Below are 15,039 nucleotides of genomic sequence, written 5' to 3'. Positions count from 1 at the left end.
ATAGAAGCATGACTTAGTGGAGAGAGCACAGGCCTGAGAGTCAGAAGGACCTGGGTTCTTGTCTGCTGTGTGACTTTGGGCAAGTCACTTCACTTCTCTGTGCCTCAGTTTACTCATCTGTAAAACAGATTAAGATCATGAGGGATTAAGACTGTGAGTCCCTTGTGGGACAGGGACTGTGTCCAGCCTGATTAACTTGTATCTACCCCAGCACTTAGAACAGTGCTTGGTACATGTTAAGCGCTTAACAAGTACTATTATTATTATTATTATTGTTAAAGAAGACTTTCATTCAGTTATTCAAAATGTACCACCTTAGCACAGGATAATTCAAATTGTGATCAGTTCAATTTTGCATTCTGTCAACCATTATCCTTCATTTACAGGACAGAGAGATATATAAGAGGGAATTGGTATTTATCTTCTTTTTTTGTATGGTATCTGTTAAGCGCTTACTATGTGTCAAGTACTATTCTAAGCACTGGAGTAAGTACAAGTTAATTAGGTTGGACATAGTCCCTGTCTTGCATGGGGTTCACAGTCCAAGGAGGAAGACCAGGCATTTAACACTTTACAGTTGCAGAAACTGAGGCACAAGAAATGAAGTGACCTGTCTAAGGTCAGACAGCAAGCAATTGGCCGAGCCAGGATTAGAACCCAGGTCCTCTGACTCCTAGGTCTGTATTCTTTCCACTAGACCACACTGCTTCTACTATTCTCCTTCTCCTTGCAGTTCTTACCAGAGCTTCTTGCTTTTGTGTGTAATCAATCACTCAGTCGTATTTAAAGTGCTTATTGTGTGCAGAGTATTGAACTAAGCACTTGGGAGAGTACACTATAACAAAGTTGGTAGACATACTCCCTGCCCACACAAACATGTACTGTCATTATTATTTTTGCATAAAAAAAATCTTGGGCTTTGTGCCATACCCAAAAGACTTTGCTCCCTTAGTCTCACCTAGCTTAAGTAGAATAACAGGTTTCTACTACTCTGTTTTTCAACTGCTTTCTCTGCCATCTTTACCCTCTGAATGAGGTTTTGTAGGCTTCCATGAGGTGTTGTAAGCTCTGATTTTCAAGGGGGTTTAAGTAGAGATCCCCCATGGTAGACACAGCCAATCCTCTGGTCTGTAAGCTCCTTGTGGGCAGGGTATACTAATACTAATAATGGCATTTATTAAGTGCTTTCTATGTGCAAAGCACTTCTAAGTGCTGGAGGTTACAAGGTGATCAGGTTGTCCCACGTGAGGCTCACAGTCTTCATCCCCAAAGTATGTATCTGTCAACTGTATTGTACTGTACTCTCTCAAGCACTTAGTTCAGCACTTCTTTAATTTAGTACTCAGTCCTTGAAGAAGCAGCATAGCCTGGATGTCTGAAGACTTTGGTTCTAATCTCCTGCTACAGCCCAGCCTGCATACTCCACTCCTCTATCACCACCATGTCCCGATCTCGCCTTTCTCTCCGACAACCCCTTTCCCACATCCTCTCCCTAGCCGGGAATTCTCTCCCCCTCCGAATATGCCAGACAACCACTCTGCCACCTTCAAACAATTACTAAGGTCACATCTCCTCCAAGAGACCTTTCCTGAGAAAATTCTCACTTCCCTTGCTTGCTTTCTCTTCTGCGTCATGTATGCACTTCAATCTGTGACCTTTGGACTTTTGATATTTGCCCCACCCCCAACCCCACAGCCCTTAGGTACCTATCTTTAAACTGTATATTATAAATTCCTTATTTATTCATATTAATGTCTGTCTCCCCCTCTAGTCTGTAAGTTCATTATGGTCCAGGAACATGTCTGCCAATTCTGTTGTACTGTACTCCCCCATGTGCTTAGTACAGTATTCTGCACATAGTCAGCACTCCACAAATACGATCAATCGGTTGATTGATTGATTGAGAGATCAACATCCTCCTCACTGTAAAAAAAACTTCTAATTGAGTGAGGGATTCCGACTGCCCTTCCAACCGAATCTATTTGTACAGGGGGGTAGGGAGGGAGGGAGGTCCAACCCTTTTGTCAGAAAGTCCTGAACAAACTCAGTCACCATAGGAGATTTTTGCAGCAGTTTTATAGTCCTGGCACTGGCACAAAGAGGTATGTCAGCAGATGTTCCAGTATTGGTAATTTATTTATAACAGTATCTGTCTCCCCTTCTAGACTGTAAGCTCACTGTGGGCAGGGAATGTCTGTTTATTGTTGTATTGTATTCTCTTGAGTGCTTAGCACAGTGCTTTGCACATAGTAAGCACTCAAATATGAATGAATGAATGAGTTCTCTGGGTAACTTATAAGGCATTGGCACACAGAAAGGGAAAGGGGAAGGAGGGAACGAAATGTTCTCTCTCAGCTTATCATCTACACGACTGCAAACATGCATTTGACAGGAAAGTAGCCAAAGTACAGCATTGTGGAGACAATGTCTTTAGACCTGGGAGCCAATCACATCATCTGTCTGACTTTTGTTTCCAAAAAGTTGTATTTTTCAATTCACCTGGGGCTGATTCCCATGTAGGGGCTCTTCGGCAACCCCTCCAGGATGGGAAAAGAAACCCGTTGGAGGGAGAAAAAAATCGATGAGAGTGAAACAATGCCATTTGAAACTACCTGCCTTGTATGATCTCTGCTTAACTATGTTTTTGATTACACTGTCATTTTAATGAGAAAACATTTTCTTTTCAGTACATCACCCAAGTGGAAGAAAACACAATCAATGTTGAAATTTTGCGACTGAGGGTAGAAGACATAGATCTACCCAATAGCCCTCACTCCAGGGCTAATTACACTATCCTGAAGGGAAATGAAAATGGGAATTTCAGAATAACAACAGATCCAAGGACCAATGAAGGTGTCTTATGTGTTGTCAAGGTAAAGATTTTGAGTGTTGGATTGTTTTTAGAAGTGAGGATGATTTCCGGGTCTGAATGCATCATCACCATCATCATCATCATCACCACGGTAATTTATTGAGCTCACTTTACTAGGTTCCAGGAACATGGTAAAGGAGCTCAGAATCTGTTTTGTCCTTTGAAGTCAATGATGAACCTACAAACGGTTAAGTTTAGCTATAATGATAACTATGATATTTCTTAAGCACTTACTATGTGCTAAATACTGGTATAGATCCAAGCTTACGAAATTGGGCATAGTCTTCACACCAAATGGAGCTCACAGTCTATTTTATTCCCATTTTACAGAGGAGGAATCTGAGGCCTGAAGTGGTCCAGTGATTTGCCCACGGTTACACAGTGAGCAATTGGCAGAGCCATGATTAGAACCCAGATCCTGTGACTCTGAGGCCCTTGCTCTTTCCGCTAGATCATGCTGTTGCAAGTGTGACTGAAAAGAAACAAATCAAAAAACAAGGAGAGACTGATAACCCTGCTGTGTTGAGGAGATGGGGAGAGTTGGCCACAGTCTCCTCTGTTTCCAAGGGGTTATGGAAATGTGTCACAGCCTGCTTTCAGTCCCCTCCCCCTGGAATAAAAATATCCAGGATATAATGACTGCTGCCTCCTTATTGCTCACATTCAGTGGCACTTATTGAGTAACTACTAAATATGAGACACTGTCTATCTGTATTTATTACCTATTGCAGACTTTCTTGCTTGCTTTTTTAAAAAAGCTTACCTTCCTCTACTGTATTGAGTAACTACTAAATGTGAGACACTGTCTATCTGTATTTATTATCTATTGCAGACTTTCTTGTTTGCTTTTTTAAAAAAGCTTACCTTCCTCTACTGTTTTCTTTTGCTCCTCCCACATTTTCCACCGTCACAACCAGAGGTGAATTTCTCCCTGGTCAAAACCTAGTCACGAACCCACAAAACAGTAGTTGCATGATCACCAGTCATTCATGGCTTTGAAGTAGTGTGGAAAGATCATGGGTCTGGGAATCAGAGGATTTAGGTTCTAATACCAGTTCGGCCAATTTCTTGCTTGGTGACTTTGGGCAAGTCACTTAACTTCAGTGCCTCAGTTTCTACAACTGTGAAATGGGGATTCAATATCTATTCTCCCTCCTGCTTAAACTGTGAGTCTCATGTGGGACAGGGACTGTGTCCAATCTGATTATCTTGTAATAACACAAGAGCTTAGATCAGTAACACATAGTCAGTGCTTAACAAAAACCAAAACAAATAACATATAATAAGTGTTTAACAAATACCAGAATAATGATGATAATAATGATGATGATGATTATGATGATAATAAAATAATAATAATAATGGAGGCTTTTATACTAATGTCCACCAACACGCAACCCCACATTATGTTGCTGTTGTTGCCAACTCATAATCATCTTTTTAAAGAAAATTCTTCCAACGTAACTATGTGCAGTTTAGAACCTGGAGGAAGGAGTGTAACACTATCACTGAAGGTCACATTTTCCTTTTCAATTGCAGTCGCAGTTCACACTCCTCACACAACTTTCTCTTTCTCTTTTCTCTCAGCATTATGAGCCAAGAATCTTTTGGTTGTGCATCTAACTGCTTTAGCTACTAGGTGAATTTAGGTTCCATTTTATGTGTGAACTGAAGTAACGGTATTTAGTCTTTCTTGTAAAAAAGGCAGGAGTCGAACTTCTCTTCTCCTCACTGATCAGAGAGCTAGGCAGTATTCAGACATGCCCAAGGCATATCACTGGCTACCCACAAACTCTTGGCTCTATGGATTTTGCCTTGTACGATATATGTGTTGTATGGTTTGCCCAGGCACTGAACTACGAAAAGATCCGTCAGATCCTTTTGGTAATTGGAGTGGTTAATGAGGCTCGATTCTCCAAAGGAGGAAATTCAAGGGGAGTTACCATGTGCACGACCGAAGTCACAGTGAATGTAAGAGATCAAGATGAGGGGCCGGAATGCAATCCTCCAGTAAAGGTTATACAGAGTAAGGACGGTCTGAAAGTCGGGTCGGAGATCTTTGGATATCAAGCGGTGGATCCAGAAACGGGAAATAGCGAAGGCTTAAGGTATAAAACTTTTATCACATTTATTTCACTGGGCATGTCATTTGGACTTCGGAAATAATATGCAGAGCTAGGCATTTTCAAAATAGGGCTTAGGAAATTCCCAATTATCCACCCTAAAGGAAAGGAGAGGTGGTACTGACCATTCAAAACAGCAAATGCTAAATGGGGTAGGTGCGGGGTGGCTTGAATTTCTGTTGAATAGTCGGGGAGGTGGTATCTCAACCTGTGGGTCTTGGCAGGAAATCAACCAGGGTAGCGTAGATGAGAGAAAGTCCATCAATGTGGTTCAGAGGCGAGCAGAGGAAAGCTCACCTCAAACCTGGTGAGAGATGAAGAATCGGCCTCGGAAAATGAAGAACTAGTACTGCTTTGAGGATGATTCACTTCATTTGACTATTCAAATTTGTTGCTTAGGTACCAGAAGCTGTCAGATAAGGATAATTGGTTTGAAATTAATGAATCAACGGGGACTCTGAGAACAGTGAAAGTACTGGACAGAGAGTCAAAATTTGTGAAAAACAACCAATACAATGTGACAGTGAGTGCAAGAGATGCGGGTGAGTGGCATCAGCTAGAAATTGGTGCTCAAATACTCATTGACGATAACACATAGATCCGTGTCAAATTCCTTATGTTTTGAGTAATAATTAGTGTGGGCTTTTTATGGTATTTACTAAGTGCTTACCACGTGCTAGACACTGTACTAAGGACTGGGATAGATATAAACTAACCAAGTTAGATACAGCCCATGTCCCACATGGGGTTCACAGGCTTACTCCTCATTTTACAGAGGATGTGACTGAGGCACAAAGAAGTTAAGTGACTTGCCCAGGGTTACTTAGAAATAAGTATTGGAGTCAGGATTAGAACCTAGATCTTCCTGACTCACAGACCAGAGCTCTATCCACTGGGCCATGCTACTTCTCTAAAGCAACATCTCTAAGGACTTACTATGTGCCAAGTGTTGTGGTAAACACTACGGTAGATAGATGATGATCAGACTGGACTCAGTCACTGTCCCACATGGGGCTCACAGTTTCAGGGGAAAGGATGACATTTAATCAATTAGAAAACTGAGATCAGGGGAAAGGATGACATTTAATCAATTAGAAAACTGAGATATAGGGACATTAAGTGATTTGTCCAAGGTCACACATCGAGCAAGTGGCAGAACTGGGATCAATTTTTTGGCTCCCAGTCCTGTGCTTTTTCCACTAGACCCTCTACCCCAGTCCTTATTCATTCATTCAATCGTTTTTATTGAGCGCTTACTGTGTGCAGAGCACTGTACTAAGTGCTTGGGAAGTACAAGTTAGTATAGTGCCTGGCACATGGTAACTGACTTTTATACTATTTTATGACTGATTGTATGCCAAGGCTGTACCTGCCAGGCAACTCCCAGTACTGTGCTTTTTCCACTAGACCATGTGACTTTTACAGTATTTTATGACATTTTAAGCCAAGGCTGTACCATCCCCTGCCAGGCAACTCTTCAGAATCTCCCAGAGGGTTCTGATACATCTACCCCCTGGCAAGTACCCAATATCCACAGCACCCACTAGCTACAGTGTGTCTCTCTAGCCTGGATCAGAAACACCAAGGAAGACCTACCCCAACTTCAATCCAGGCCAATCCTCAGAGTTCACAGAACCTCTCGGTGTTTGGTATGATTCTCCCATTGAGGAATCCAACCTACTTATGGGGAGGATTTCAGAAGCATCAAACCAAATCAGAATCTCTGAGATTGAATTTGAACTCTAAGGAAAGAATCGTTTTCCAGAACCGGCCCTGCCTCCTGCCAAAATGTAGAGTAAATGAACTCCTTGGGAAACTCTGTGTCATTGCTACACTCCAGCCAACATTCAGTGAGGAGAGAATCAGTCATATTTATTAGTGCTTACTGTGTGCAAAGTCCTGTACTAAGTGGTTGGGAGAGTATGATATACTAGTGTTGGAAGACATGTTCCCTGCCTACAATGAGCTCATAGTCTAGAGGGGAAGACAGACATTAATACAAATAAATATATTATGGATAAAAATAATAATGATTATGGTACTTGTTAAGAGCTTACTGTGTGCCAAGCACAGTTCTAAGTGCTGGGGTAGATACAAGTTAATCAAGTTGGACACAGTCCCTGTATTCATTCATTCATTCAATTGTATTTATTGAGCACTTACTGTGTGCAGAGCACTAAGTGCTTTCCCACGAAGGGCTCACAGTCTTAATCCCCATTTTACAGATGAAGTAACTGAGGCCCAGAGAAGTGAAGTGACTTGCCTAAGGTCACACAGCGGACATGTGGCAGAGCCAGAATTAGAACCCAGGTCCTTCTCACTCCCAGGCCTGTGCTCTAACCACCAAGCCATGCTGCTTCTCTACGTATGGATTTGTACATAAGTGCTTTGGAGCGGTGGGAGGGGTGAATACAGAGTGCAAATTAAGGTGAAAAATGCAGCCTCTTATTCAAGGTGTGGGTGGATTCAAAGATGAATGAAAGCGGAGTTGTTTCAAGGGGAGGGTGTTTCCTGGACCAGTTTGGACATGACTGGGTGGGTTTCTGAGCCAACTCACAGGCAAGAGCACAGCTTACAGGGAGCCTAGGAAAGTCTTAGAACTCTGTACCCTCCTTCACTCGTCCACAGGGCACCCTTGTACCCTCCAAGCCTGGCCTGGAACTCCGGCTCTGTCCCATGCCCCATGGGGGTGCAGATGGGGAGAGGAGAGAGTGTGGCACCCAGGGCTCCCGTCCTCACACTGGAGGGAAAGAAACAGACTCGCAGGCCTGGCAGCTTTTTCCCTCTTTCCTGGCTGCAAGTGAGTCCCTCAGGAAATATGGGGCGTGCCACTCTGGACCCCAACCACCGGCCCCTGTTCTGGCTGTGGAGGGAATTCCTCTTCACCCCGTCCTACCACACTGCTCCCTCTTCACCAACAGTGTGGAAACCAAACCTTTGTACTCTTGAGAAAGGAAATAGTCTCTTTGTAAAACCGCCTTGGAAAAGTCAATCCAATTTGCCAAACAGGAGGATCTCTGTCCATAAAATCAGATCCCCAATTTGTTATATTGTACTCTCTGAAGCTGTTAGCACAGAGCTCTGAACATAGTAAGTGTTCCATAAAAACAATTATTAGTCAACTGATTGATGTCTGAACTCCACCTCTGATCCTGCTCTACTGCCTGGGTACAGCAACGATGTGTGACGTGGGAATTCTCCCATTTACATGTTGGGTTTGAATTGCAAACACACACTTGCCAAGAGATTATTTTTGCTTTTTGATATCATACTACACTCCGAGGCATCAAAAGTACACATTAACATTATGGAGGCAATATGAAAATTGGGAGAGGGGATTGGGTCCCTGTGTTTCCTAATGAAACCAATCAATCAGTAGTATTTACTGAGTCCTTACTGTGCGCAGAGCAATGTACTAAGCACTTGGGAGAGTACAATAAAATAGATACATTCCCTGCCCACAACGAGTTTACGGTTTAGAGGATCATAGTTTTCAATTGCTGACTTTGCTGTTGCAATTAGAGAGGGATGGCTATAAACATTCAGGATGGTGTAGAAGACCTGAATCTTTCTGAAAATGAAAATTTAAGCTGACTCAAGTCCTTACACTGGAGAGACACAGAAATAAATAAGGGTTAGTTATTCATTTTGTGTCATAAAATCATTGATCTAAAACCAATCCATTTTCATTCAGACCTTAAATTGTTGTTCCTATCTCTTAGCTGGCAGAACATGCACTGGTACCTTAGTAGTTCATATGGAAGATATTAACGACAACGTACCAATAATTATTAAAAATGATGCGATCATTTGCCATCCAGCAAATGATTTTGTTGAACTTAAAGCCGAAGACTTCGATGAGCGTGAAAATGGTCCACCTTTCAGGTTTGCTTTGGATAATTCTGCAAACAAATTCTGGACCATTGAAAAAAAGACTGGTATGTAATGACATGAATGGTAGCAATTAATAGGAAACTGAAAATGTCTCCAATTTTGACTTCCAACTTTTATTGTTCTTAATCCATTGCTCTTCATGTCATAAAGACAAATAGAGATGCTAACAATAATAATGATTGACTATTTGTGAACCACTTATTATTTTCCAAAAACTGTACTAATTGTCATTTTGGTATGTATTCAGCCCATACTATAGGCTTAATACTGTAAACTTTCGAGTAGACCCAAGATGATCAGCCTCCTTGTCCAATATGGGGCTCCCAGTCCAAGAAGTAGGGAATATGAGTATTTAATCCCTGTTTTGGGGGAAAATGAAACATAGAGAAGTTAAGTGACTTGCCCAAAGTCATTAGAATCCAGATGCTCTCGGCTCCCAAACCCATCCGTTTTCACTAGGCCATGCTTGTGTCCCAAATCAGTGTTTTCCGCTTAGCTAAAAGACTATGTCATTGATTTTTGGAAATGCCCTATCTCCTCAAAGATTAGTTTAATATATATGTATATTTTTTAAAAATTTCAGATACGACTGCAAAACTTCACCTCCGGGAAACTCTCAAGTATGACAATTATTCGGTACCGATCTTGGTAACAGATCGGCATGGCAATGGTAAAATGACAGACTTGAGAGTCAGAGTATGTCAGTGTACTGTTCCTTCTGAGTGTCCCAGAGGATTTCCGAAAGGCAGCTCCTCAACAGACGTAAGGCTTGGACGATGGGCCATCCTTGCAATAGTCTTGGGCTCCGCTTTACTACTGTGTAAGTAACATTTCCTGATTTAGTTTTTTCACATTCAGTTCGGGATTTTTCGAAATGATCTCCAAACGTCTTTCATGAAATTGGTGAATTTAAATGATGCTATTGTGCTTATTAATTTAATTGCAAATGGCTCCCAGTTGATGGGCCATTTGAAGATAAAGTGGACCAGACCAGTTGAATGAAAGTCGGACAGCGCTGAGGTAGCCATGCAAACTTAGGGGGAAAAAAATGACTGGAAAGTTAGGATTTCTAAACCTACTTTAACTGTGATTTAGGATTGGTAATGGAAATTCTGACGAGGAGTTAAATGTTCAAAGGGTCATCAGTAGAGGCAAGGCCATGAATGATCTACAGATGGGATTTTCCATCTTTGATAGTGATACGCTCATGTGAATCATGGGTCATCTGGGCCCCTTAAGAGAGCCTAAATCTAACCCCTTGTGGGGGCCAGGTGACCACTTGGGAACAGGGTTGGTAGGTAGTTTGTCCTCAAGTTAAGGTGTCCAGTTAAGGGACACCTGGTGAGATTCTCTGGACATGTGTGTTTATGCCTCTTTCCTTGAACACCAGAAATTAAGTTGAAAAGATGACTGATTTCTTCCAGCACTGCTCCATTCCCAGCTGACTTTCAGAGTAGGAACTATAGGTCTATTGAAAGTCTCAGGTCTAAGTAGCTCAACTAACCCTCTTATGTGACTCAATCTATCAATCAATCAGTGGTACTTATTGAGCACTGTACTAAGTTCTTGGGAGAGTACATTACAATAGATTTGGAAGCTATAGCCCCAGCCCACAAGGCATTTACAGTCTAGAGAAAGAAGAAAACTAAAATATCAATCATCACAAGCATTACTTAGATTGGGAGAATCTTGTGGTTACGTCTGAATTGTTTATTTTGTGTTTACCCCAAGTTTAGTATAGTGCTGAGCATGTAATAAGAATCCAGTTAATGTCATAAGCAATCCATCAGCAGCAGTAATATTTATTGAGTGCTTATGCACGGCACTGCACTCTAGGAGGTTAGGAGCATATGGAAGAAGTTAAAAACCACCCCCTTGAGGAATTTATAATCTAATGGGGGTGATGAGCATATATTAGATAAAGAGTCATGAGAGCATAGACACAAAAGATAAACAAGAGAAAGGAGATAAATGCTGCAAAAAAAGATGTATACAAGGATGCTAAGGTAGCTGATGGGATGTCAACCAGGAAGTTGGGGAATTGGCCAAGAAATGCATTTTGGAGAGAGAGTGTTTTTTTAAGAAGGCTTTGAAGGGGAAGCGGAGGTTATGTTTTGGCAGATATGAGTAGCTGGGAGCAGAGTTCTCTACAGGAGTCAGAGGCAGAAGAGTCACAAGTGAATAGATTTAGAATGTCAACTTGAGACAGGCAAAAAAGTTGGAGTGAGTGGGAGAAGAGCGAGAGGACAGGAAGGAAGGAGACTGCTGGTAGAAGGTCCTGATGCCGCTGGAGAGCCTGATAAAGTGAACTTACTGCAGTATAATGAGGAAACAGCTGGAAGAGCCCATGGCTTTGTCCAAGGAAGAGTGCTGCTCATCTGTGGAAGTCTGAAATGGTTTGGGATAATGCACCCTCGGGAATTTCTCTATGGTGCAGGCTATGTCACCACTTGGTTTGCTTTGGGAACGTTGGCCATCCCTATCATTCAGCTAAAGATGTAAACAGGTAAATGAAAAGATGAGTCAGGACCACATCCAGTCCTCAGTCTTGCACTAACTCCTCGGATTTTTTTTAACTCCACTTGGGCATTTGTACAGCCAGTTCCCAAAAGTGTTAGGAGGAAAGAGCACTTTTTCCAATCCAGTGCAAAAAAGTAGGTAGCCCCTGAACCTGCCTTCAAAATATGACAGGAAATTGAGCTCTTTGGGCCTCACATCTTGGTTCCAAGAAACCTTGATTGCTGTCTTCCTGAGACTGTTCAGATTCCTGGAAGAAGGGGTGAGGCAGACAGCAAATAAGAAAAGAGAGGAGGGCAGGGTGTGGAGAGTGTTTTGAGGATATTTTCACTCCACCTGGCCTTCCAATCAGCTGTTTTTGTTGGCAAATGCCAGCACCATTCACGGAAGGATAAGCTTAGGTTGAGGGAGGTGGTGAGGGAACTGAAACCAGAAGGATTTTGGTTCCTGGACCATGCTGTCTAAGCACTCATGCATGTCAGGTGATAAATGCTATCAGGAATACTAATGGTTTATTACTAAAAGTTGAATTCATTAGTTCTCACTCTTGGGATGACATCCATTTCCTGGGCATGGTGTCTTCTCTATGGTGAGAGTTCAGTATTTCTCAGAGATACTGCCATTCCCAATTTTGTAGCACTTTTTATGTACCCTTTGGCTGTTTCCCAAAGTACTTTTTGTTAATGCAAGAAAAAAGAAGCCCTAAAAAGGAGGAAACAAGTTCCAAAGCTTTGAATTACACATGGGAGTCAAGGATAAATAAATGTTGAATTGATCACGACCCTTACCTCTGCAGAAGGAGGCTACATATAGACATAACAAAAGTTGGCATGCCTTCTTTCTTCTAGGCGTCCTGCTTACGTGTGTTTGTGCAACGGCAAAAAGAACGGTACAAAAATGTTTCCCTGAAGATATAGCTCAGCAGAACTTGATTATATCGAACACAGAAGGCCCAGGAGAAGAAGTGACGGTAAATCATTTGTGCCTTTAAAAAAATGTCTGAAGATGAAATTGGTTCCAATTTACAAGTTTCTCCTTCCTCTATCTCTCTATAAGCTACAAGATCACCACATCTATAAGGCACAACTAGGTGTTAACTATAGCAGTGTCACCTTTGAACATTAAGAACAGTGACAAATAGGTGCTGAGTTAATAATAATAATCATAGTATTTGTTAAGTGCTTACAATATGCCAGGCATTGTACTAAGCATTGGGGTGGATACAAGAAAATTGGGTTGGACATGATCCCTGTCCCACATGGAGCTCATAATCTTAATCCCCATTTTACAAATGAGGTAACAGACACAGAGAAGTTAAGTGATTTGCCCAAGGTCGCACAGCAAACAAGTGGCAAAGACAGAATTAGAACCCATGATCTTCTTACTCCCAGGCTCGGGCTCTATTCACTAGGCCAAGCTGCTTCTCTAAAGAAGCAGCATGGCTCAGTGGAAAGATCATGGGCTTTGGAGTCAGAGGTCATGGGTTCAAATTTCGACTCCGCCAATTGTCAGCTGTGTGAGTTTGGGCAAGTCACTTAACTTCTCTGTGCCTCAGTTCCCTCACCTGTAAAATGGGGATTAAGACTGTGAGCCCCCCGTGGGACAACCTGATCACCTTGTAACCTCCCCAGCGCTTAGAACAGTGCTTTGCACATAGGATGCACTTAATCAATGCCATTATTATTATTATTATAACTAAATGGTCTCTGTTTCAGTGGAACTTTCTTATTCCATCCCAATGACGAGGGAATCCAACGATTAGATTCTCTTAGGGTCTTCTTTCCTCCGCAGCCACTACGCTTACTTCAAGGAAGAAAAAGGAATCCCTTTTAAGGTCAAACATTCACCTGCTACAGGGCAGTTTTCAATCTCTTTAGTTCCAAGGTAATAAGGAGAAAAATGTTGCAAACCACCCCCCACCCCCCCACCGGTTCATACCAATCAGGCCCTTCATTGACCAGGTGAGCCTCGGTGACAAGTAGTAGAGTTCAAACCATACCTCTGATCACCAAGGTTACCGTGAAAAGTTTTTACTTAGTTTTACCAACGTGCAAGGGAGTGACACATACACACACTGACAGTCCACCACTCAAGGGTCCAATACCAGTCTGGGGTCAAAGAAGTCAATTCTGCCAATGCTTCTTCTTTCTGTTTCCAAGTGCTGCTGCTTTTTGCTGCTCTCAGTAGGCTTCCTTCTTGCTTCTATGCATGCTTCTGCCCTTCTGCTTGCCTCCAGGTGCCCTCTTTATGTGCCCCAAAGTAATCACCCTTTATCTGCCTTAGGTGTGGCACCTGTGGTTCCATGTGGCCTGTTACTGGGTAGAACAGGGAGAGAAAACCAAGCCTCCTTCCATGCCCCATCCCTGCAGGCCTGCAATTACCTGCCTCAGGCAGAGCGGATCAGTGCCTTCGCCAAGTCTTTTCCTTGTTGCTGTTGTACACGGGATCACAAACAGCCACTGGCAAGGCAGCTTACTGTGGGCTCACCACAAGAAATAAACCCACCTTCATTGATTTCTGGAGTAATTCTGACCTCAGATCTTCACTATTTTGGCAACTTATTTTGGAATCACTTCCTATCCATAACTCTAGGTCATTTGGGGAAGAGGTGTAGATATACAGTAAAAACTGTGTTTTCCTGCTCTCTACCAGCCAACAAAATGTAACAATCAGCATTTCTACCCCCTCATCTATCCATTCATTTATTCGATCGTATTTACCAGGTGCTTACTGTGTGCAGAGCACTGTGCTAAATGCTTAGGAGAGTACAGTGCAACAATAAACAGACACATTACCAGCCCACAACGAGCTTACAGTCTAGAGGAACCCATTCCAAGATCCAAGAGCTCCAAACCAAGAACTTTCTTGGCCATTTGATCTCTTGTGGGAAACAGAGCCAGGGGAGCCTACAATGAGCAGAGTTTGTGTGAATTCTCTTCATGGTACCGAGGGGGTCTGTATGTAATTCCCCTGGACCAAACGGCACAAATTCTCCCTGGGCGAATTCTAGCAGGGATGACTTGGGGAGTGTGGGATATTCAAACAGTGATGGGTCTGCTCTTCCCAGCTCTCTGTGCAATCCTACAAGATCCCATCTTGGGAGTGGTCCCCTGATTCTTTAGCCCTAACACTTAGTTAGCAGGAATTTGAGCGGAGTTTAATTCTCCAAGGAGAGTCGTTTTACTCGATACTGTTGGTAACAAATAGCTAAAAGCTGAGGAAGAAAACAAAGAAGAGTTGCACTCTTTTTTTTTGTTTCTGTAGTTCCTTTGACATTATTCTTGTCTTTTATGTTTCCATTTAGGATGCAAACATCAGGCTCCCAAACCAATGTATTAGCATCTGTGAACCAGTTTGTGTCAGTACATTGGGAGGACAGGGTATAAAAACTGGAGGACACCAGAACATTGAAATGGTCAAAGGAGGTGGGCATCACACCTTGGAGTCTTGCAAGGGAGGAGGGCAGTCCACGATGGATACTGGCCGATACACCTACACTGATTGGCACTGTTTCACACAACCTCGTCTTGGTGAAGTAAGCCGATCTTTCTCTGAATTCATGGTGTAAGGGTCTCCATAGTTACCTGTATTTCATTGAGCTGGTTGGTATTCAGAGCATTTTAATCAATCGCA

General features: G+C 42.5%; 1 protein-coding gene across 1 annotated transcript in view; it reads left to right on the top strand.

Annotated features, from left to right (window-relative positions):
* Positions 1 to 15,039, top strand: part of DSC1 (desmocollin 1) — a 39,878-nt gene that overhangs the window by 23,928 nt on the left and 911 nt on the right. The window contains exons 9-15 of the mRNA XM_038766515.1: positions 2,688 to 2,873; positions 4,721 to 4,980; positions 5,395 to 5,537; positions 8,718 to 8,933; positions 9,473 to 9,709; positions 12,255 to 12,376; positions 14,711 to 14,941. Of these exons, the coding sequence (XP_038622443.1) occupies positions 2,688 to 2,873; positions 4,721 to 4,980; positions 5,395 to 5,537; positions 8,718 to 8,933; positions 9,473 to 9,709; positions 12,255 to 12,376; positions 14,711 to 14,941 (1,395 nt within the window). The remainder of the gene's footprint in view (positions 1 to 2,687; positions 2,874 to 4,720; positions 4,981 to 5,394; positions 5,538 to 8,717; positions 8,934 to 9,472; positions 9,710 to 12,254; positions 12,377 to 14,710; positions 14,942 to 15,039) is intronic.

The sequence above is a fragment of the Tachyglossus aculeatus genome, chromosome 25 (assembly GCF_015852505.1).
Source record: "Tachyglossus aculeatus isolate mTacAcu1 chromosome 25, mTacAcu1.pri, whole genome shotgun sequence".
Classification (NCBI taxonomy): domain Eukaryota; kingdom Metazoa; phylum Chordata; class Mammalia; order Monotremata; family Tachyglossidae; genus Tachyglossus; species Tachyglossus aculeatus.
Note: the sequence above shows the minus strand (reverse complement) of the source record. Positions and strands in the feature narration are given on the sequence as shown.